Source organism: Bactrocera oleae, chromosome X, assembly GCF_042242935.1.
Source record: "Bactrocera oleae isolate idBacOlea1 chromosome X, idBacOlea1, whole genome shotgun sequence".
In the NCBI taxonomy this organism is placed as follows: domain Eukaryota; kingdom Metazoa; phylum Arthropoda; class Insecta; order Diptera; family Tephritidae; genus Bactrocera; species Bactrocera oleae.
The window spans coordinates 27,498,998-27,525,005 of NC_091541.1; the positions used below are offsets into that span (position 1 = coordinate 27,498,998).

The 26,008-nt window shown below is 32.9% G+C and overlaps 1 protein-coding gene across 11 annotated transcripts in view; it reads right to left on the reverse strand.

Annotated features, from left to right (window-relative positions):
* PMCA (plasma membrane calcium-transporting ATPase 3) overlaps positions 1 to 26,008 on the reverse strand; it is a 205,597-nt gene that overhangs the window by 159,122 nt on the left and 20,467 nt on the right. For all 11 annotated transcript variants that reach the window (XM_070112627.1, XM_070112626.1, XM_070112624.1 and 8 more), the window contains 4 exons: positions 3,855 to 4,024; positions 3,603 to 3,797; positions 2,117 to 2,403; positions 1,809 to 2,019 (listed from right to left, as the gene is read on the reverse strand). In XM_070112627.1, coding sequence (XP_069968728.1) covers positions 1,809 to 2,019; positions 2,117 to 2,403; positions 3,603 to 3,797; positions 3,855 to 4,011 — 850 coding nt within the window. In that variant the 5' untranslated portion in view covers positions 4,012 to 4,024. The remainder of the gene's footprint in view (positions 1 to 1,808; positions 2,020 to 2,116; positions 2,404 to 3,602; positions 3,798 to 3,854; positions 4,025 to 26,008) is intronic.

The following is a 26,008-nucleotide window of genomic DNA, read 5'->3' on the forward strand; positions in this document are numbered from 1 at the left end:
GTGATTGTAAAAGTAGTTTTATAATGTATTTTCACATTGTATTGCGCATTGTTTGTCCGGTTTATGGTACACATAAAAATTTTAATTCATCTCAACAAATTGACATTATTTTGAGTTTTAAAAGTGTCATTATTTTATTATTTATCAGTTCGTTGTAGTGGTAGATGAGTAGATCAATGAGCAATCATTCAAATCACATCATGCAACAAGTATGAGCAGTAAATGTAAAAATATACAAAAAAAACATTAAAGTAATAAAAAAGAGAAGTATTATGAGGACTAAAATCAAGTGATTATTTTATAAAAAAATCATACTGATTGGGTAAGCAAACACTAGGAAATAATATCTCTTTAGCACTTGCTCCGTCATACAAACATCGCAATATATATTGCCATATTATCTAAACATTCATCTATTCAAACCAATAAACGATACACATAAAATATTTTAAGTAACAATTTGCGGAATTAAAAAAAATTTTATTGATGGGTAAAAAGACATTTCTATATATTGCAGATTGCAAAAAAAACCCAATACTTCGGGATGGAAATGCTTATTGCATATTCAATACATTATAAACCGACACGAAGAATGGTATTGGCCGCACTAAGGTACCAACGCACAATACAATAATTGTATGATTACAACAAATTGCAAAAATCCTTACACATTCATATGAACGCATATCACACATTTGGAAAGTTTACTAATTATAGATTTAAAAATATGCTTTTGATCCGATCTCTTCAAATCTGTGTATCATGCTTTTTGAAACCTGTAATTTGTATAAATATATATTATAACTTTAATATATATCGCAATTCAGTACGCAGTCTTTAGTCAGTATTTGCGACCTTTTGAAGTAAAGTCTCAATTTGTGACAAGTGACACAAAATATGGTCTCAAATTTGTCACCTGATAGTAAGCAGATCACAATACTTATAAGAATTCTTGTTTTCCTTTTTGAATATACTGACAATTCCCTTATAGAGATCATCACAGATAAATATAAATCAATTGACAGTTTTAATATTTTATGTAACACGTAAAAGATGAAAAAAAATTAATATTTAAATAAATGTCGTAACTATTGTGATTCCAAGTCAACATTTTGATTTTATTTTTATTGGTAATTATGCTTTTTGACTGCGTTATAGACGACTTAATATTTGTTATCGATACGTTTAATTAATTCATATCTAAGTACTGAATTCCGATATTAAACTACACAAGTAGCTGGATTTTCGAAAGGCACATGAAATTTGAAATATGCATCTCAATATAATAATAAATATATCCTGCAAAGCGGATCTAAAAATGTATAATATATAGTACCATGACATCTATATATATAAAAATGAAACCCGTTTCCCGTTGTCACGCCATAACTTGAGAACGGCTAGACCGATTTGGCTGGTTTTTTTTTGCAGTTTTCTAATACTCTGTAGAAGGTTCTTACGAATGTCATCGTCATTCACAGCCATAGACTATATTGAAAGTACATCGTTTGTTCGGAAATGTGGTTACTTAATTAAATTCTATCGCCTTCTCAGTTACGGCGAGACCAGGGAAATAGGGATTCATTTTTATATGGAGGATATTATAGATTTCAGTTTAAATTGAATAGGTACTCATACCTAAGATACGACAACTGTCAGCTATACAAAATAAAGTAGTGCATCAAAGCTACGCTATGGCGGTACGAAGTTCGCCGAGTTAGCTAGTAGTCAATAAATTGCGAAATACGCTGCATATAATTAGAATTTTATGCAGGTGCATAGAGCATAATTTTTCCAAAGAAACTGACCTTTTTTCCGCTTTTTCAGCTCAGCTTCTTGTTCATCAACAGCAGCACCCAATAGCGTGAATATTATACCTGCTTGAGAATTTACACCCACAGCAGTTACCACCATTTTCCCGCTACCTTCCATAACGTGTGTACCCGAAAGAACCATGGGATCTACGTCTACACCTTTCTTAACGTGATCTGATTCACCCGTTAAAGAAGATTCATCGACCTTAAATATATAACGAACGAAACATTGATATATATGTATGTTTCAGTTCAATATAGCTGTGATAAAGTTTTGTACTGCAATTTAATCAAAATCTTACCTTTAAATCGTTACTTTGTATAAGTATACCGTCGGCTGGCAACAAGTCGCCGTACTTTATCTGTGCAATATCCCCGACAACAATATCACCAACAGATATTTGACACACCTCTCCTCCGCGAATAACCGAAAACTTGTGCTCACCTTCAATACGATTCTGCAGTCCTCGAAATTGGCGCTCTTTCGAATAATCATTGAACGCTGTCACAAATACTACAACAATGACCGATATCAATATGGCTAGACCTTCAATCCAACCGTGATGATCCTCCTCTTCTTGTAGTACGGCTAAAACATAAAAGCTATTACATATTAGGCCTATGCTGGTAATCCTAATATATAATACATATAATTGCCTGCTCGTGATTTAACAAAGAATAATATCAATTCCAATATGAATATCTTCTAAAGTAAACTAAATAAAAATGAATATAAGACTAGAAGCCCGACAGACGTTGTCCTGTCCCACATCTTAACTGTAAACTTTTTATAAAAAAGCTGTAACAATTAGACCGTTTTGATGAAAATTTTTATTAGAAACTTTTTACAATATTTAATTCATATATATTTATCACAATCGGACCAATCGATAGCGTGTCAATATGTATATTAGAATGCTTTCAGAGATGTTAATTGTAGAAGCTGTATTGAATGAAAGCTTGAAGTCGGTTTAACTGATTCTGAAAAGGTTGAATCTATTCTATAACGGGTATTTATTCTTAGAGTTAATTATCTACAAAAACTGAAGTTATCGTAATGCCATAGGATGTACAATATTTTTGCTTAATCCTTGGTATAAACAAATAAATTCGATGGTTTTCCTGCTCTCGAGCACGCAACGTATAATTGGCAGTAAGAAACGGATTTTCTAAATCTATTCCACAAATCGTCATTGTTTGACCTTGTGCCTTATTAATAAGTAACGGCGAATCTGAAGGAATCATTGGAATCCGTGGCAGAAGTACTCAAAATAGTGGCTTCAAAAATGTTGCCCATGATTTTTTTATGACTAATCCTCATTGGTCCTTGTGTATTTTTCATAGCATTTTATTTCTACAAAAAATGCCATGTCTTCACGGAGGAGCAAGATATATAAACAAGTTTATTATTTATTTATTTACATATTTCTTAGTTTTGTATATTCACTACTTCCATATAAAGTAGCATAGCAGTATGAATGTTTAGACACTATACACCATACACATGTCTATAGTCTTAATAGTTTAAACTATAATTATGCTATCTTAGAATCTCAGCGCCATCTACCAGGCTCAAATATACTATCTGTCACGACTGCAGCGCAGTCTGCCGGAATTCTATGTAAAACGTTCTAACATCTGCGATGGTAGCGCAGTCTGCCGGATCCAATGTAAATCATTCCAAATTTAACAACTACTTACAAATGAAAAATTAGGAGGAGTTCAGTGACATACACACGCACACAAGAAATATATATATCAAGATAAGTATACATTGTTAACACTCACGTGCATCCTCATCGGCGGGTTTGTAAAAAGATAATCCAAGTGAAACTAAAGCTGCTACTTCTAAAATAATGAGTGTTACATCCTGTAGCGCTTCCCAAACCAATGTTAAAAAAGTTTTTGGAGGTTTCGGTGGGATGACATTTGAACCAAACGTTTCGCGCCTATGTTCAATATCAGATCTTGATCCCCTTAAGCCTTAGAAATAATTAAACATATGCTGTTACTCAATAATACAAAGTAGGATAAACTCACCATCATTTGTGGATGTATATAATTTGTCACACAATTTATTGACCCCGCCAACTTCGCTTAGTTTTACTACGCCTTCCCTGCCACGATGCTCCATGAGCTCCCGTAATTGTTTAAGAGATATCCCATATTGCGTCGGTCGTCCATCTATTGTGGCCATTTGTCAAAAAAATCTGGGAAACATAGAACATGCTTGTTAGTTTTCGAAAGAATATTTCACTAAATTAAATAGTTTCGAGTTAGAATAATAACGTACAAATTCCATTAATTTCAACTTTGGATATAAAATTAAGATGTAGGTGAATAAACAATGAATTTTAATATTGAAATGATTCTAATTTCAAATATTTTCAGTCTTAGAAGCTGAACATGACACCTCACATCTCGTTATATCTGTTTTCAGGAAATGTTAACACCATATGATGTCTAAAATCATAATATTATGTGTTCCCTAGAATTAACTAAGTTTTATAAACTGAGTTTAGTTAAGACTTTTATTGCTTTATCCATTCCTTATTATATTTTCGAATTATATTTAAACATCCTAAATGCCAGTTACATTATTCACTAGCAAATATCATCAGCCCACGTAACGTATCCGATCCAAATTTTCAACTGTATCGGCAGCTTTTCTCAAAATTATTTGAAGAACAGGCAAACAAGATGAAAAATATCTCACATAATTTTAAAATACAACTTATTTCAATAATTATGTATCGCAATATTAACAAACCAAAATTTTGTAATGTTACCAAACTTTCCATTAATTGCTAAATAGTTTGAAGGAGAAAAATTAATATAAGAGAAAATAAAAAATCGATCAATTAAAGGATTAGGGGTAGTCAGAATTTCCAAAAAATTCTATTTTATTAACTTTTCTTTAAGTAATACCTTAGAAATATTATATACCACTGTAGCTCGAAAGCAGCACGGTCGATTTCAAGGAAATTTATACAGCTTTTTGAAAACACAAAATACTATTGCCTGATAAAAAGATTTTTTTTATTTAATTGCAACTTTTTATAAACAATTAACTGTTAGTTTTTTGCCGAAAATCTGAAAACATTTTTCATAGACCGTCATGTTTTTAATTGACAAAAAAAACAAAAGCTTTGATCAGGCACTAGATTATCTATTAATTAAACTTATGTTCTCTTTCCAAACAATTTTAAATTAATCTCCAAGGTTTGATGATGATCACCGTAAGGAGCTTTGGTTGGAACTTTTAAAACTATTAATGCTCTTTTTCCAAATTGCTGTCAAGTCATTTCAAAACCTTATTTAATGGAGCTATGTTTTTGCTTTCATAAAATAAAATAAAATACTCTCAAAAAAAGTATTTATAATCTTTATTTTGTCATGTCTTCGATCACATCTAACCTCATAACATGGCGGTAATTCATATGACATATCATCTTCCGTAGCCAAAACGAGGTTAGCTACAGGTTCGATACGTGCACATTTACTTCGCCTATTAATCTAGTATATAAAATTCTAGTGTCACGATGTTTGTTGCCAAACTCCTCCGAAACGGCTGGACTGATTTTGATGAAATTTATTGTTCTTATCGGGTAGGTGGTAGGTTTGAGAATCGGCCAACATCTATTTTTCTTACGAATAAATGTTAAGGGTGGTGCACCCCATATATTACTAATTTTTATTTTTTGGACACATTTTTTTGTTCTCATTTTTTCACGATTCAGCATTGAAAAATACATGCAATTCCAAGCTATACGATTAACCATTGATTTTTAATCGCGATTTTTATATAATTCTATTCCATTCAGAGGTAATCGAATAAAATAATTGTAGTATACTATAATTTTCATGTAGTTCAGTTCTATCAACCAATCAGTTATCCACGCCAGGTGTCTCCCGTTGTCACTTCTCAACCAGCAAACATCACGGAGAAGGAGTGAAAATAAGTCGGCTTAGTTTATTCTCATCAAGTCAAGTTAATTTCATTCAGCGCTTGATAGTATTTCAATTCCTCCAAAAACTACGCTCATCAAAATTTTTGAATTGTGTAATCGAAAAAATAATTGCACCGCAAGCAAGGCACACCAGTAATGCATGTCCCGCTTTATTCAAATCAAATAATTTTGGTCGTGTATATACAGTCAATCCAGGGCAGAATTACTGCTTTTACCTGCGACTGTTGACGCCTGACCATTAACATTTCAAGATACGCGTGAAGTAAATGGGCAAGAGTATCCAAGATATAAAACTGCATGCCTGGCAATAAACTTGCTAGAAAATAACAATCAGAGGGGCAGTATGCTTGCTAAAGCAGCATTAAAGCTAGCTGTACATGAAAATACTGGAGACATAAAATTACCGACGGATTTCTGCACAAATATCAACTCACAAAATACTCTCATCGACAATATGTATATCCCAATGTACACACAAAATATATGATTAGCTGGCAGATTGATTTTGGCAGTAAAAAATGTGGACGTCAATATTTGCGATGCCAACGAAGCTGCTCATTATCTAATTGATTTTTTGAATTCATTGGATATGCCGCAGATTTACAGCTGAACCTTGGATCTTCAGTTATTTGGCTTCATAATTTGAACCCACCACGGCTTTGCAATGGCACAAGATTAGTTTTTAAAAATTGAAGAAAAACTTAAACGAAATTGAAGAAAAACACCATTTCAAATGGCAAGTTTCAAGGCGAAAATGTATTGCTGCCACTAATACCTATGATTCTTACAAATGTGCCATTTGAATTTAAACGAACTCAATTTCCAATTAGATTGACATTCGTAATGACGCTAAATAGCTCACAAGGCCAAACGTTGTTTATGGCTTAGATTTGGGTACACCATGCTTTATGTGGCATGTTCTCGCGTGAACAAACCATCCAGTTTTATTGTATTCGCAAAACACAACTGACCGAATATTGCACACTCCATTGCATTGAGAGATAAATTTTTGTTTATTTTTAAATCAAACAATTAGTAATAAAAATATTAACAATTTTCGATGTGCATATAGCTATGAATAATTGAAATTTAATATATATTTCATCTTCATTCTTCTTTCAATTATAAATAATTACATCCCCCACACACTTACACCGGGCCAGCTAATAAAATAATAATATAAAGGTACTGTAATATTCGAAAACTAAAGCTACGATATTTTATTAATCTCAGTTCAGTGCAAATACTTTAAAATATCCCTTATCCCTTACTGTCTGATTTACATACAACTTTCGTCGCAATTAAAAAATAGTGAAACAGTAATTAATAAAAATGGCGAAAGTTGCTTGTCAAAGCATAATAAGATGAGATTTGTACAACAACAGTAAAAAAATTCAAACTTATCTGTCAACGCCGAAGTCTAACGCAAAGCGAACCGAAAATTGTTTGAAAATCAGCCATAAGACTTGGAATAATTTCCCCTAAATATTATCGTCCGGGTGCTGAAAGACTACATTATATTTAACAATAAATTATTAAATTTGAAGTATTTAAAAGCTAGCAAATTGGTAAAGAAAGGTCTAACAAACAAACATGTGTACGTGTAAACATATACAAGCAGACAGTTTATAAATATACATTCATAGAAATTATTAAATTTTTTGTTATGAAGAAATTTTTTATGTTCGGACACAAAACGAGCACGCCGAAATATACAAAAATATCTCTGCATATGCCTATATATTAAAAGCAACGAATAGAGAAAGTAGATATACAAAAAAAAATTATATAATATGTATATATAACTATATAACTAAGTACATATTTGTACGTCTATCACGGGAACATAAATTAATACCAAGTTAATTGGAATGTTTGCAAGAACACAGCTAAAACAAAATGCCTGGTTTTTTAGAAGCGAAATCTCACGCTTCTTGTGCCGTGTACCATGAATATTAATATCTGTAAATCGAAAAATACAAACAAAATACTCATACTCACTGAGTTTACCATTAGAAAAAGAGAGCTTATATATAAACAAGCTGTAAATATATAAAATATACTCAATATGTTTGCATATTTAAAAATTGTTCACAAAAGGTCATCCCAATCATTCAAAACTGAATTTTCAAACGTGCTTTTCTCGAAACTACATTTTTTAAACTGGCGTTCATGATTTCTCAAAAGCGCTTTCATCGATTGCTTTAAATTTTCAATAGTAGATTTATTACACATGTGGCTATCGTCTGAACTAGGATTTTTGAAAAAAAGTCGCAAAAAAGCATGAAATTTTCGCTTTTAATTTTTAAAAGCATTTAAGAAATTGAATTTTCAAGATGTGTGAAAGATCCTAATTCCGGCGTCAGCCATCTACCTACAGATTAAAATGCAATTTGTTTTAACAAAATATTTTTACTTATAAAAATTCAAAAGTACAGCTAAAGGCTTAAGCTAAAGGAGGAAGCTGTGTTTTTTCATTTCACTATAAAAAATTCCTAAATATTCACTTAGTCATTGTTGTCAGTAGGCATACGCTTCAAATTTGAGCGCTTGTATTTGCTTTGTTAGCTTTTTAATAACTAATTCAAATTAGATTTGGAAAGAAACTAATAAAATACAATTTTGACAACACCATAGAGAATTACTTCAGATAATGTTAAAAAACATTTAATTTAATTCATACCAAAAAGCCCAAAACATGCAGAAAATGCATTAAATTTTAACCTTTTTAAAAATTGACAGCGGACATACACATTCATACAGTAGATCAAAGCCAAACTCTTACACCGCAGCAAATTTTTTTTACCTTGCTTTTAATTATTTGAAAATAAAGTTCAAAACTCATTCTCAATAGTTTGTTTGAATAACATTGATTTAATAAAAGATAATGTAATAATATTGCACTTCAATGAATAATATTTAACAATGTTTAATATGGAAAAAGAAGGAAAAAGGATGCCTAAGCAAACTTGCACAGTCCTCTTTAAATACAACCTTTGGCCTAAATCGCAGCCAACTTCTGCTGTTATATATTTCCGGTAATCACCTGCACATATAAACCACAAAATATTTATGTGCAAAATTTTAATAAAACAACAGAAATCAGACAAATGATTGTGAAGGATTCCGAAGATGGGAAATCCTTACGAGAAATATCTAAAATAGTAAACTGGAACCAATTAAAATTAAAAATTAATAATTAACAAGTAAGGACGGGGTAAGTTCGGATGTAACCGAACATTTTATACTCTCGCAAAGTCAAATGGTATTTGTCGTTTGAGATTTCCTTGTGGATTGACTGATATTTTCGGTAGAAGGTCAACTATAGGCACTGCGGTCCACATATTTAGTACTTAGGGGTTTGAACAGCTGTGTACCAAATAACACTATTGTATCTTATTGCGGAGCTTAGTTATGGAAATTTATTTGTATTTGATTAATGGCGTTTTGTGGACGTGGCAGTGGTCCGATTACGCCCGTCTGCAATACCAACCGTCTCACGGTACCAAGAAACATGTCTACCAAAGTTTCATAAAGATATCTCAATTTTTACTCAAGTTGTCACAGCCCACTTTTAGGTGAAAACCCATATCTTGAGATCTGCTCAACCGATTTCAACCAAATTCGGTGCATAACGTTCTTTTCATGTTTCTATGTCATAGTGCGAAAATGGGCGAAATCGGACCACAACCACGCTTACTTCCCATGTAACACCATTTTCAATTCCATCTGATTCTTTCACTTTCCACTATGCAAATCAGGTAACAATGATTATATCGGGGTAAAACTTTGCGTGAATAATGCAATTAAAGTATGCCACCTTGCGGCCAAAAATTGTCTAAATCGAACCAAAACTGTTCAAACCCCTAAGTACTAAATATGTGGACCCCAGTGCCTATAGTCGACCTTCTACCGAAAATATCAGTCAATCCACAAAGAAATCTCAAACGAGTATACCATTTGACTTTGCGAGAGTATAAAATGTTCGGTTACATCCGAACTTAGCCCTTCCTTACTTGTTTTATTTTAATGTTTCCGAATTGTAGCTTGTCTCGTCCAGTTTCAGGATTTTAGCTCAACCAATTTTTCACCTTTCCACGGATTTGTACATAAAAACTGATTAAAATCGTTTGAAATTATAAATAAAAAAGTTCTTTTTACCCATTTTCCATTTTCTATTAATATTTTTACTAATTCATTAATGTCTATCTACAACTGCTTGTTAGCGTTGACATTTTTTGATACTCTAGCCAACCCCACTGGCACAGAGTTAATAATACCAACAAAAGTTGAAGTTTGACAACACTCGAACAGAAATTTTTTTTCGGTTTGAGTTGAACACCATAATACCGAATTTCAAAACTTCAACCAAAATATAGCTGGGTTGAAAACCGTAATAGGGGCCTAATTGGAACTAAGGCGAGGAAAGAATTTGCTATGGTGTACGAGTTTGGCTTTGATCTACTGTATATAGGTACTTCTGCAACTTCTGACATATCTATAAGCCACTACTACATACGAAGTCATGCCATAATTCTTTTAAAAAGTTTAAAATGCATACAACGAGGACAACTTGGCAGAAACAAGTGGCGTTATTTTTATAATCTAATCATATATTGTATATTAATCAATTGTGTTTGCTTTCGCAATTGAGTGGTGAGCTAAACAAAAATCGTATTTCGGTGATTGATTTACATACTTAAGTGTGAAAAAAGCGCAAATGAAATTTGTGAGCTTCTTAAAAAACGTAATATCTATATTAATATTATAATAAATCCCTGATGTCACTCTCCCTACGTTAAGAAGCTCTATTTTTCATCCAGTGGACAGGATGAAGTACTTGGGGTTTATCCTGGATAGGAAGCTCTCATGGAAGCCAAACATCGCGAAGAGTGAGGAAGACATCGCTCGCCTTATATAGCTGTAGAGGAGCAATCCGGAAGAGGTAGGTTCTCTCACCAAAAGTAGTGTTCTGGTTATGTTTTACGGGGTCGTTGTCTAGTGGAGCGTTGTCGAAGTTAAGAAGGAGGGTAAGAGGTAGAGTCTAACTAAAAATGGCACTCATTGCCATTGTGGAATCTTATGTCGCGAGCTCTCTATCAACTCTAGTTTCAGACTACCAGACCACTGTAGCGTCTTTCAAGCGGAGATGGCTGCCATTAAGGTAGCGGTAGATATACTGCTCCGAAGTGCCGCATCCTTCAAAAAACGGCTATACTGGCTTTGAGCTCGCTGACTGTGCGCTCAAAACTTGTTAAAGTGTGCATGCCCTCATTAGCAACAGCTTCAAGTTCTTTTCCATGTTAGACCTGAATGGGTGCCCGGTCACAGCGGAATCTCCGGAAACTGCAAAGCCTATGAGCTTGCTAGGGAGGGCACCTTTACCCCGATTTCATTCGATTGGAAGAGAGTCGGTTGACCGATGCCCTCTTGCGCTCTAGAGCTGAACCTATGGACCTCCAGTGTGTTTAGCAGGCGCTGGTTAACAACCAGAGCTTGTGCGACTGCAAGATCCTTTTGGCCCAAAATGAACCGTAAGAGGTCCTCCGAACTCAATCTCGCAGCTATTGTAGGGGTTCTGACTGGACAATATCCACAGGCACACACGCGGTACGAAAAAATGTTATGTTGGACGCACTTTGTCAAAGCTGTATGTACGAAGACGAGGTGGAATCATTTTGGCACTTTCTTCTCTATCTATAGATTTGAAAAATTCACCGTTGAGAAGCTACACTCTCCGGTGAACATTGGCTATATTATATTTTCAAAAACGTTAGGAATCCTTCCTAAAACGCCAATAATGTAACCCAAGGAGTAGAAAAAAATTACCTAAAAAAATTTTTACAAAGCGTGCGCTGGGAATACTGTGATTACAGAACAAAATAATGTACTTCGACTTTGCAGAATATATAATTACAAAAATGTCACGACAGCATAGATACGTCTCAATAAGTGCTCTTTTATTTAAAAAAATAATTAATATGCCACTTCTGTAAAAGCTCTTTTTTTGTGTCATAAAGTGACGTGCAGCGCGCATACTTGCCCAGTTGGCTCTCTACAAAATTAATGTGTGGAATTGAATATAAATAATATTAAAAATTAAAATTAAAACCTCATCATCTATATGAGATCCTCTACCTCAAGTGGTATGGACAATGGAGTGCTAGCAGACCACAATATATATAAAATAATAATTAGTTCAGTGTTTGCTTTCGCTTATTTACAATGGAGTGGGAAGCTAAAGAAAGTTGTATCTTGATGATTGTTTTACATAAGCGCACGTGAAATTTATGAGGTTCTAAAAGTAAAAATCTTAATATTTCGAGAATGTTTGTTTACTGCACTATTTATCGTTTTCCCAAACGGTCGTCATTCACCTATAACAACTGTTCGCGACCGCATTCGCAGAAATCTTCTTAGAAAATTATAACAAGGGAAATGGATATATCGACCAGATCAATGTCAAGACTTATTCGAGATGATCTCCACATGAAAGCCTACCGTCGGTCAACTGATCATCTTTTGAAAACACGCTTGCAGCAAATTAGGCTCAACAGGCTTCTTCAGTGGCACGCGGTCAACGGTCATGAAGGTATCCTTTTACAGATGTATAAATTTGCACTGTTGAAGAAGTTTTTAATGTGCAAAACGACAAAATATACGTAAAAACATCCAAAGACGACAAAAATGATACCCCAAGGTTTCAAGTGGTCGCCATCCAGCTGCTGAACACTCTCTTCGTGAGAGCATTGGATCTTCCAGCAAGAATCTGCTCCAGCGCAGAATGCGAAAATCGCCCAGTATTCCTGGTTTCATAGCTGCAGATGATTGGCCGTCTGGAAGTCCAGATTTAAATCCATTGGTCGAATACCCCACTAAAATTTGGAAAAAATGTTGGTTCGAGCAACGTCGTCAATACCAATAGAAAGTATGCGTTCTATTGATCAAAAGCCGAATGATTTGAGTGATTGCGTGAAACCAAAAGATGACCATTTCGAATAAAATTTTGCACATCGCTTATTTAGTATATGCATAATAAAATTAACTTAAATTAAATTAAAAAATGTTTTATAGTTTTACTTTTATAACGGCCTTAACTAGATTTGTTAAAAACAAAGAAGCTTGAAATCGAAACGCAAGCAATTACCGTAAAATAAAGCAATGAAAGTAAAATATTTTATATCCCCACAACATGTTGCACAAAATAGTTTTATTCACCTAACGGTTGTTTGTAACATCGAAAACTAATCAAGATATAGAGTTATATATATTAGTATGACGATACGAATCAAGAACAATTCCGGATATCTGCTCGTTCTAGGGATGACTTGAGGAAAGACTGAGATATCTGCATGACACCGCCTCCTTTAGGTGAAATCCCATTTCTCAGTAACTATTTGACCAATTTCTAATGTTACAGTATCACGTCCACTTCCTATATATAACAAAATTTTTAACTCTATCTGACTTCTCTCTTTACAATATATAAATTTTGTCTAGTCCCATATACCTAATATAAATAATTCCAAACTTTCTGTTGGCTTTATACCGTATATATCGTTATTCCAGATATCTTAACCGAATTAGTTGAATGTAGTATAATCTTGGATTTTCCTTTGGTAAAATCGATCTACGATTAATTACCTCAGCTTCTATATAATAAGAATTAAGATTTTCGTTACTCAGGAGAACATTATACTGCATATTCAGTCAAATTATTGTGTCATCTTAATAAAATTTAGTGGAAATATGTTCTCTATTAAACTTAAGTTTAATAACAACGGTAAAATAAAGCAGCCCTGACCTTCTCCAAGCCCTATTATACCCAAGTTAGTGACTTTACACCTTTCCGTTGATTTTATACTGTTTAATAAGGTCCAATAGGTTCAATAATTTAAAGAAATTAAGTAGACATAATATTTGACACAAACATGATTTAGTAGTTAATATGAATGAAATTGGTCTGACCTTTGGCTGGCCCCATACCCTTATTATAATGATTTCCGTCCATCTGGTAGACTTCTCCCTCATACAAATTTATATTATATCGTTTATATCGGTCAATAGCAAATCCCCTATCCTTGTGCGTCTTTTTAGAACGCTTTTATTAGCTTCACCTGTATGTTTGTATGAATGCACAATATGTTCTTAACATTTTTTTTCAGTGGCACTGAACTGAATTTGGGTTGATAGGCAAAAAAAAAAAAAAAAAAAGCAAGAAATATGCGTCTAAAACCACGCAGCTAAAATCATAACTATACATGCTGTCATTTGAAGAAAAAAACGAAGATCTCGGATGATCTTTGGGAGTCACTCAAGCAGCCAGATTCAAAAGCAAGGAAATTGGGTGTTGTATGAATTCAAACCAAGAGACGTTGAAAGACAATTTTGCATACCAGAAATACTGCTTGAACACTAAAAAAAAAAAGTGGTTTTTGCATCGAATTGTGACTGGTGCCATGACGAAATCTGGCCAGGTAATGCTCTGTAGGTAGGTGTGTTTTGGTAGGGTCAGAAAAGCATACTATTATGAACTGCTAAAACTTGGGGAACTACTTATCAGATTTTTGTACAACTTATATGTTCTTATAGCTCAGACCTTGCCTTTTTATCAACATTTGTTCCAGTCGATGCAGAACGCCCTCACTGGAACACGGTTTGAAAAAAAAAACAGGGTATTAAAAATTTGTTTGATTCAAGCCGGTGCAGTTCCTTTGGGATGGAATCCACAAATTGCCAGAACTATGGGTCAAATGTTATAGCTTCAAATGCGCAATAGTTTGAATAATACTATTGTACATGCTTTTCTTAAATAAAAGTTCAAAATAAAAAAAACGGCACGAATATAGTTATAAACCTAATTAATTAAGTGGAAATGTTTTCTTAAATATAATGCTCACTCGAAACTAACAGGATAGTCGTCTTTAATTCACAGCTGGCTAACATTGTCTCACACTCACTTAGCAACAACTGCTTTGTTGTCAGTTCAGTCGAAATATAGTTTTAAGTATTTTCTGAGTTTGTTGTAACTTTTATTGGTGTTGTTGTCGTATGGCTCGAAAGCAGTGATCGGCATTTCTTACACGTATGCTTACGCTCTATCATTCAGTCGTTGTCGAAACCAAGGATAACATGATAAGGTACTCTTTGAATCGAGAGGTTAAAGTTCACATTTTTATAACATTTTACAGTGGTGCCACTAAGGAAAGAAATAAGTTTTGAGACTTTTTAAATGTATCTCTTGGGTATTTTTCGGTTTCCATTTAACAGAAAAATATACATAATTAAAATTAGTTTAACAAGCTTGATATCCTATATGCGGTCTAAATATATGTACATGTTTATTTTAATCACAAATGATTTTCAAAATTAGCTTTTAAAGCTCAATTAAACAAAATATTTTAATATTTCAAAACACTTGCAAATTTAAAATAACCTATATATGAACATAATTTATTTTTCATATACTCAATAAACAAATATCTTTGGATAATTCATTCGGAAGTCAAAGTTTACATAAAATTTGCGGGGAATTGTAACCTAAATATGTACATAAGTATATACGTTGACAATTGGTACTGCTAAGCAAAACAATACTCTGCACAAAATAACCGCTCTTTCTTAAAAATAAAACTATATTAAATCTCTTTTAATAAAGATTAGAAACACAGTAAAAGTCACTAAAAATTCTATTCTCACAAATTTATTTATGCGGGATTCTTAGTGGTAGTTCGCTCTTTTGCTTGTCATCTGTTCAGTAGCTCATGAACTTTCAGTGCTGCCAAAGGAAAGCATGAGATCTTGAGCTCTCTCAGAAGACAAAGAGAGGAGTTTCGGAATTATATTTTGTGTTTTACCTTACTTAAAGGCAATAAAATTCTAGGGTTTAATATATTTATTTTAATCGAAGAATATATAAAATAAATCAGGAAGCATGAAAGTACTTGCTTAAACAAAGAATGAAAAAAACTCACGAAATCTAAGGTAAGGGAGTGAGAACTGGGTGTCTTTAATTTCATGCTAACCTACACCGTCGGAGTTGTTCTCATGCCGACCACTGCTGTGGTCATCCCTGGTCTGAACCCCATATACAGGGATGAGCAAAACCTTAGCATGTGCCAAAAGAGCGTAATGGTGCTAACAGTCACCGACGTTCCGCTCTTCCGTACTTACCGCCCGTTAAAAACAAAATTTGTCAAAAGTTATGCTCGTAGTGGCAACGTAGAAATCAGTTGTTCTCCTCTGTTTTCATTTCACCTATGTTGCCATTGCTCAATTTGTATACATGATTTTGCGCAAATTTAGTTTCTTAGTTATAATTTTTCATAATGTAAAAGCTCAAAACTAAAATCCAGCTATTAAAAATAGTCTACCTATTTATAAATAGTTGTATTCGACTCTAATTTTGTGTTATTGTAAGAATATTTCAAATATATTCAATTTTATTTTTTACTACCACATATCGAGACTGGCAAACTTGTGTTGTAAGAGAGCAATCAGCCCAATCGTTTCTACGGGAAAAATCCAATTTCAGCGGATATCTTACCGTACGGACGGTAGAAGCGGTGGTGAGTGTTCATTTCCATTTTACTCTCATAAGAAAGGTCGTATCGGCTAATTAGATCTACGGTTTTGCGTCGGTGACTGTTTCCATTATAAGTGATCGTATACGTATGGTATACACACGGATAGTAACCAACTGCCGTTCCTAAATACAAACGTGGAGCCCGTTTAGCGTTAACGCTGGCGCGGTATCCCTAAATAAAGCGACAAACTTACGTCAAATTCTTACTTTCTAAATTCTAAAAATAAGTATCGGGTTTTCCAATAGGGAAGATTTCTAAGTGTCCTTGTGGCCATTTTTAATATGTCATGATCTGTAATTTTATTTCATTGTGTACAGTAATATTTACAATTTCATCATAGAAAAATATACGCAAGAACAACGTTTACAAATCATTAAAATTTATTATCAGAATAATCGTTCTCTAATTGTAACTTTTCGTGCGCTTTTGCCATTTTATGGTCGTAATAACCGAACGACTTGATTTAGAGGAAAAAGTACTCGAAAATTATATTCATCGAATTCGTTCCTGCAAAAGAAGTCGTGAGGCCATTTGAATGATGTTATATCCAGAACTTAATGGTATCGATTGGACTTCACATTAAATAAAAACAAAAACATTTAAATTTCCTTAACAAATAGTGTACTTTATTTTTTTTGAAATCATATCATCCTTATTGAAAAACCCTTTACTAAAGATATCAAATGGAAAACGAATAAATTTATTAATAATACTTATATCCATTTATATAAGCATTAAACAGCGTGTGTCAAGAAATTTTTCAGAAAAGTTACACTTTCCTCGTTTTCTGTAGCCAACCTTGGGTGCGTTCGAGCTAAGTACGTAAAAATTGTGGCAGTACAGCAATTGTGTTGCATATTTGCTCATACTCTGCTGATATGCAGACAAAAATTTAGTGATGCCGATTATTTGGTTGATTGAGTGCAAAAGGTGACAGTAGAACGTGATGCTATTGAAATTGTTGCCAGAAATTCGCGCAGAGCGTGATAATTTGACAAATTTGCATCACTGCTGTCGTGATTGCCATCTTGAACGCACCCGTTACTTCTTAACTCGCCGTCAAAACCGAATTTCTTCGCGTTTTTGCAGCCAACTTCACCTCTTAACCGAATTTTTCAACGCTTAGCGTTGTCGCCGCTTTGTTTTAGGTATACGGCATACAAAATTTATGGGCATGAGGAATTTTAGACAGTAATTTGCCACTGCCGCTTTTATTTAGGGACGGCAGTTACATGCACGAAGACTGTAAAACCAGCACTTACCATGGGACATAGCGACGATAAAAACAGTCTGCAATCAGCAGTTAACTAAAAGCGTTGGTGCGGACGCAGGTCCATATTTTACGTATAGAATTAAACTAGTTCTTACTCAATAAGATATCATATAGTCGCTTTTTTAAATGCCAAATTGTAATAATACGCTGATTCGTTTTGTCACACTGTAAACTCACTAACACAATGTTATTTCGTGAGGATCTTTTGGTTGTGGTCCTGCCCATCCCTGCTTATATCATATAATGATTTCCGATTTTGTGATTGACATTTTCCTCAGTAAAGTTTATATTGAACAATAAAAGTGCGATAATTCACCAAATAAATACTACAGAAAAAACTACAATACATAGCCAAGATTCCTAGGCATCGCTGTAAAATTTTAACCAAATTTGATGCATAACATTATCCTGATATTGTTATGTAACACTGTGAAAATGAGGCTACAAGTATGCCTATTTCACAATTTTAATATAATAATATTTATTATAATAAAATTATATTAATAATGTAATTTTTTGTGCAATTTGATGCATAACATTATCCTGATATTGTTATGTAACACTGTGAAAATGAGGCTACAAGTATGCCTATTTCACAATTTTAATATAATAATATTTATTATAATAAAATAATATTAATAATGTAATTTTTTGTGCAACTACTTATCAAATGTTACATGTTTTGCGCGTTTTTACGCAACAACTGCGACAGTGATGCTTTTTCGAACTGGTTGCATCATGCATACTACGCAATTTGCATTACCGATAACGCTCTATATCAGTCAATATGTAAGATAATTTATTGAAAAAAGCAACGAAAAAATTAAAAGGAAGATGTTAAGAGATCACAGTAATCTATTTGATGCACCAGGGAAAGCGCACGTTAAATTTGGCTTGCAGTTACTTGTATGCTTGTATATGTACCTGTTTACAGATTTATATCACATTATCGACTGAATAAAGGCCCATTTGGGTGTTAAATTACGTTTTAAAAAACCTCTTAAAATATCATGATTTCTACCATAAACTCAATAATTATGACATTTTGTGTTTTATTCTTATGTTCTCCCCTATAGAAATAAAGATAAATTAAATCTTAATAATAATATAAATTAATTTTTTAACTTACATTTCAAATCTGTCAGCGAATATCCTCTTCCTTTGTTTACGATAACAAAACCGATAAAATTGGTTTCCGTGACACCCAAAACCGATACAATTTGTTTCGAACGTCAAACCAATAATATCTGAATTCATGACACCCACTGCATTTTTAATCGGTTGCAACTTTGATTCCGACAACTATCAAATTTTACAACACCCCTGATTATATACTATAGTTTAATGCAGATTATGTGAAATCGGTCCACAAATCCCCTATACAATTATTGTTATTATAACATATATTATGCCGAATATGTAGATCAGTGTATGAGATATTTTCGCAATATTACGTGGAAACATGTTCTCGAGTATATTTGGCGTTCATTCAATCAGCCCAAATTTTCCCCTAGTCCCAATATACCCGAGAGATTACGTTTATGTCGGCAAATAAGCGTGTTATTTTAACGAAATTAAGTGGACCTTGGTATAAATCTCATATCCCTAATATAGTGATCTTCATTCTCTGGCTGGTTCCTCATATACAAAAAACTATATTAAATTTAACCTCTTTAGTTGAATTGTTTTCCCATATGACAATTTGAGTTAATTAAATTGATTTAATATAAACATATGGGACAAGAACCAAAATGTAATAGTAATGAAATTATGTGAAAATATCACGTATAATATAAATTAATAATATACCAAATATGATAATCCTTTGAATCATTCATCGAATAATGAGTAATGATTTCTTTCGTATCATTTTTTAATACAAAGTCAACACCTGACAACATTTCACCGCCTTTAAGCCACACAAATTGTGAGAGTATTAAATGTTCGGTTAGATCTGATTTTAGCCCTTCCTTAATTGTTTAATATATAGTTTCGGCAACGCCAGTAAGTACTTCTCTGCCTTTGATTCTTACAAATTGTGGAAGTATAAGACATTCGGTTACACCACAAAGCTCTTCCTAACTTCTTATATCTTAAAACTCCCGCAACCACCAGAGAATTTCAATAATCTAATATGCTGATAACAGGTATGAAAGTTAATAACTATCTCGCTTCGTCACTACAGGGACCCTAACGATGCCCTCATTAAATCCACGGCGGTATTATTCACTGCACGAAATGGATTTTTTCTTAACATCGTAATTATTGTCGAGGTAATACCCGTGGTCAATAATTCGATAATCCTTGGAGTAGTCTTTTCCAGTTCTGCATGTAAAACATTGTAGCCAAAGTACTGAGCCGCAAGAAAATCGTCAAGTCTTCGCAATGAAATAGTGTTAGTAAGATACAGAAGAATGAGCAGCACCTGCAGCTGATGGATGCATCAGGACTGGTTCATCGCAAAACTAGGGATTATGTTAACAAAATTTTTTTTAGTAATTTCTGACATATTTTATATGGTAGGGGTAGTCAGAATTTCAAAAAATCGTTTTAAATTCAATAAAATATAATTTCCTAGAAATACTTTAAAAGTTTGAAGTAAATCCGACAAAAACTTTTCGAGTTATTCGACAATTACTAAAGGGTTTTCGGTCGCTCTGGAACGTTCGAGAGCAGGTAGCTAGCAGCAGCTGCAAGCGACCGGTAAATCGAAGCGTAAAACTTTAAAGGCGTTTTTCTCAAAAATATTTTAACCCTGAAACCACTGTATCTCGAAAACTGTTAGATAGATTTCAATGAAATTTTTGAAAACTTGCAAAACTATGGTCTGATTGAAATTTAATACAGATGTGATTAGAGCATGAAACACTACGTCGTATTTAAGTTGTCCAAATAAGCTATTCACCTCAGACACGTTTATGGTGCAAATTTTGAAACCCGTCTTACTCCGTACAACTTATTGAATGCCATTTATGCTCGAAAATTAGGAAGATTTTTCCCAAATATTTGTATCGTTTTAAAAATATTTTGCACTTTACCCGTTTCTCGCCAAAGCTCGAAAAGCTCACTTCTAAGTTCTAAATAATTGAAGACTAGAGGATTTTAAACTGCATGTTCAAAAATTTAATCATGATAGTCAACAGATTTCAAAAGAACCGTTTTTCATTAATTAGATTTATACATAAATGTTTGAATGAGATGTTTCTCTCTTCTTATTTACTGTCAAGTCTTGCTATCCCTATATTCATATATTCCGGTATAATCTGTAAAAATATTTTTGGCTGAAAGTCTATGCATGAACTGAGTTATACATTAAAGATTTTCAAAGTCGTACAAATTTGTTCCACCCAACATCACCAAGAAAGAAAATTTAATACAGATGTGACGAGAGCATGAAACACTACATATGTATGTCTATTTTCGTTTTTATCACTCTTAAAAAACATTGAAGTAGTAAGTGGGAAGATATTTAATAAAATATATTAAGTATTAGAAACATTATTGAGTGATAACGTCAGTATCATAACATGCGCCATAACTAAAACCTCGAACACTCCGGTGGGTGACGCCAGTGCTGAAACGATTTCTGCCCTGTCTTTGTCTTATATAGCTATTGAAGGTATGATGTCACATCATAGTACATGTACGTTAGCATACGTAAATATGTACATATGTACGTATTTCTAATGGTAAGAGACAATAATCTTGCCTTGGTCTGACAAAAATACATATTTATACAAACTTATATTATATATTCATAAACGAGAACTGTTGTATAGACGATAGAACTTAATAACAAAAAAAAAATTAAGAAAGCGTATGTAGTATTATATGTGTTGAAAAGTTGGTCAGCGTTTAGACCGGACCAATAATCATGTTTTACACTATTAACTAATTTATACTAACGACTGGTTCTTCAGTCACACATCCTTCAAGTTACTTTTTACACTTCTCAATACTTGTTTTAACCAAAGTCGATAATTGAATGTACATATTTTAATTTGGAACTGTAATTAATTTGCCCAAAAAAAATTTACTCGTTTTAAATGTTGCAGTAATAATTCTGACCACAGCTGGCGGATATGTAAGTATGTATATATGCATATATACAGATTATATAGAAATGTTTCCAGCAAGTATATGTATATGTATTATATGTACACAAAAAATTCAAATGTATATGTGTATATACAATATATTACTCAGCAAGGGGTTGAATGATTTGACTATCGGATTGTTTTCCGAATCTTTGGCGCTGTATGGTCTCTTACTGGTTAGTGAAAGCGTCATCATCGTCACCAATATTAAACAGTATACATCTGCATACATGTACAACCGAGTAACACTGGAACTTTTAAATTCATGTATTGATACTTACAATATTGTTGATTGAGAATAAGTTTAAAACGGTCTGTATTAATACAATCTACATAATAATAGTTCCGCGTTTAAACTTTTAGTTAGCAGCGACTCTCCTACTTCTTGATGATAACGGAAACTCCCCGTTATATTTTATTTATACACTAGCTTAACCCGCCCACATTGAATTCCTTAAATAAATATCACAGATCATTAACAAAAACAAATGGCAAAATACATATGTACACCAATGGTATATTATATTATATCTGTCAAAATAAATTGTTTCAAATTTCAAATTTATTTCACAAACAATTATATCTACAAAAACACGTTTTTCCACAATTTGTAAAAATATATACATCTATTTTTTAATAATAAATATCCTACACCTTTTCTATTATCATTAAGAATAAGTGTACCAAGTTTCATAATGAGCAGTTAAGTGGTTTCCGCGTGATATATTACGCTTTCAAAACTTACATTCACATTCATAATATTAGTATGGGTTAATTATGTATTTCTCAATAAGTTTAGGTTCTAGTTAGTAGGTTGATTTGAGTAATCGAACCCAAACAGCGTCAAATACAGTCACTGAGACTCACGGTATTATATATGCCTTTCTTTCAACCTGATATGCATGTTTAAATTACGCACCTGTTACATGTAAAATGTCATACGCCTTAATGCAAACAAGTCGATTTTTTCTTTGCCTATTTATATTCTATTTACCCCCTGCATTAGCCAATATTGTAATCCATGTGACCAAAACTTTAAGTTTGGCAATTAAATGTCTTTTAAGTAATATTTTTTTGCAGTTTCCTAATATATTTTTTTTAAATAATGAAACATTTTTACTAAATGAGAAAGAAAAACATTTCCACAAACGTGTGCGAGGAACGGCCGTATCTCTTAGATTGAAATTATCAACTCTTCGTTTCCTTGCTGACGGTAGTTATCGAAAACACAGTGGAAATTAATTTAACTTTGGGCTGTCGCATCCTACGATATCTATAGTTGCTAAGGAGTTTTTACATACTATTAAACACTGTAATTGTGCGCAATGAAATAAAACCCAAATGGCTAAAGATGAGCAAAGCGCTTCAAAATTTAATTTTACTCAATAAGTGCTTTCCTAGAAATAGTATCGACTTCTTATGTTCACAAAATTTCCCACAGTCTCTTAATTTAATTTTAACTGTTTCCGAATTTAATTTTACTCAATAAGTGCTTTCCTAGGAATAGTATCGACTTCTTATGTTTACAAAATTTCCCACAGTCTCTTAATTTAATTTTAACTGTTTCCGAATTGTGGCTTGCCTCGTCCAGTTTCGAAATTCTTTTTCATGAGCTGAACAAATTTTTCAAAATTTGGTAATCTTGTTCTTTCAATGTATTTGTACAAAATACTAATCTAGACTGTTCTCACTGCCAATTACCCGGTGAATTCAGGTGCATTGCTTTTAATTTATTTGTTTACATTTTTTTCTTTGTAGTGTCCAAATGAGCTGTGATAATTTCCCTACTGACACAACATATGGCGCACAGGGAGATTTCGAATAGATTAGCTTCAAATCTCCTCGGTGACGAGATTAGCAACTGTCATTTTTGTAAGGCGAAATATTGCTAAATCTAGTAGATTAGTAAAATAATCTACTCAACAGCCTAAAAGTCCTTTATGTTGTGGTGAAAGTGGTAGTTTTGCATGTACCTATATTCTCGGCTTACCCTAGTTCCAATCCGTTTATGGATGGCTGATGGGTTCTTGTAAAAGCAAGTTTAATAGTACACACCAACGTTTTGCATACAACCGAGTGGAAGTCACGAACTCAGTCGGCACAGCTATGAAGGTCGATGAAGCTAAAATGTTTACTCTCATGTATATAAGTATATACAGTTAAATTCATATTAATAGCAGTACGAGTTGTGATATTCTTAAATGCAAAAACAAATCTCTTTTTATATTTCATTTAAAATTGTTTTTAGATTAACATAACGGCATAGAAAATTAGTATTAAAACTTTCTTGTTTAAAGAAAGCTTACTAAACTAATAATGCTTTACTAAAACGATTAAAATTGTAAACAAAACATGCAAATTCGACGAAAGTAGTGTCAAGTTGCAAAAAATTTAAAGATAAACTAAAAATTTGGAAGTGGCAACGATAAACTTTTCGGTGGTGGTACTGGTGAAAAAAACGTTTTATCCTTAAAAAGTTCACCGGAAATATCTTTTTTGAAACGCCCATTTTGACTGGGACAGTTTAGCAGAGAAAAGGTGCTGTTGCAGCCAACCAGAAAAATATATGCTTTAGACTCAAAAATATTGACAACTATTTGTATGAATCATTAAACCTCACCCAGTAGACAGTAGACAACATTACCATTTTTAAATATGTGCCGCTGCAAAAACAGGTGTGAATAACCGCATAAAATATTCAAAGTCTAAATGGTGAAATATTTCATTGGTTGGATTAATTTAAAATGGAATCTTTTAGTTAGAAATATTCTCAGCAGTAAGTTCTAATTCTCAAAATGCAGGACCTTAATAGTTTGCCGCTGCTTGTCATGCAGTGAATTGAGTTCAACCTAATCAAAAATGTGTGAGGAAATATCATGTGTTATGTTTTCGAAAAAATTCAGACTAATAAAAAATGTTTATGCAATGTAGAGCAACAATCAATTAAGGTGAAAGGAGTGGGTTTAAAGAACGACATGCTGTAATACTGTGCATTATTTTACGAAACAATTGAAATGTGTGGTTTTTAGGGAATTAGAGTACTTTGTTGTTCGCTTTTATTAAAATGAGCACACATTTTTGAAATTTTTTTAACCCTTTCTAAAGAACATAATGATATGTAATATAATTTTTATATGCTGTTATTCTTATATATTCAAATGTTCGAAAATAAGTTGGATAAAAATTTAATTGCCCTTATTTATGAAAACCTTTATTACCTATTCTATCGGTGTTACCTGGGCTAAAGAATGAAAACTTTAATGTACCATTGGTTTTAAAAAACAAATTTCAACTGTGTCGTCACAAAGCATTCACAAAATTAACCTTACTCCCTCCTTAATAAGTACTGCAATTTCTCTGAACATAACTGTAGACAAGGTAATTACATCACATCAAAGATATTCTTTCAAAGTTATAAGTGTAATAATATTTCAAATAGAATTAGAAATATAATTAAGTAATCCAAATATTTTTTTTTCGTTTTAGGATAATAATATAATATTTTATCACTTATATATTATTGTGTTATAAGACGGCTTTTACATTGGGACTCTTTTGACCCTAATTTTTTTCAAATTCTCTTTTGGTGTCGCTCTGTGCATTCACACGGGCAAAAAGAGTCCAGCAACTCGAGTCTAGTTTTTCTGCATTCCTTTTCACAAAATTTTCGTAAATATTTGTGCGGTTCGACTGCGCAGCACTTAGCGCGTGTTGCATTTCATTTGTATGTTGAGATGTTGGTCACACATTTTGCTTGCAATGAATTACCATGAATATGGTAGAACAATATGCATAATACCTACCCGCTTAATAGTTTCAAAGAAATACTTAAGACGGGAATTCCCTAATCCACCAGAATGTATTGAATATCCGCTACTAATATTTTCAAGGCCAAATTTATAACATGAATTTCCTAATCTTTAAGTATTAAAAATTCATATTTTCTTAACTCCATAATCTATATCTTAATTTTCTCCTTATTTACAATTTTTCAAAATATTTCTATTATTCTATGCATACATATTTGCATATTACATACAAAAAATAGATAACAGAATTCAAATTTGTGAACGAATTCATTTGAAACCGAGCGCTCTTGCAACCATTCAAAGAATTTGAAAGTGAAAAGGAATGCTGAAAAGGGTAGCAGCGAGCTATTACGAACAAGAACACAAAGGTGGCACGGTCCCTTCGTCTTTCCTCGTCGCCCCCTCACCCACAATTAACCGGTTTGGGTTACAAAAGAGTCTGTGTGTAAAAGTGATCT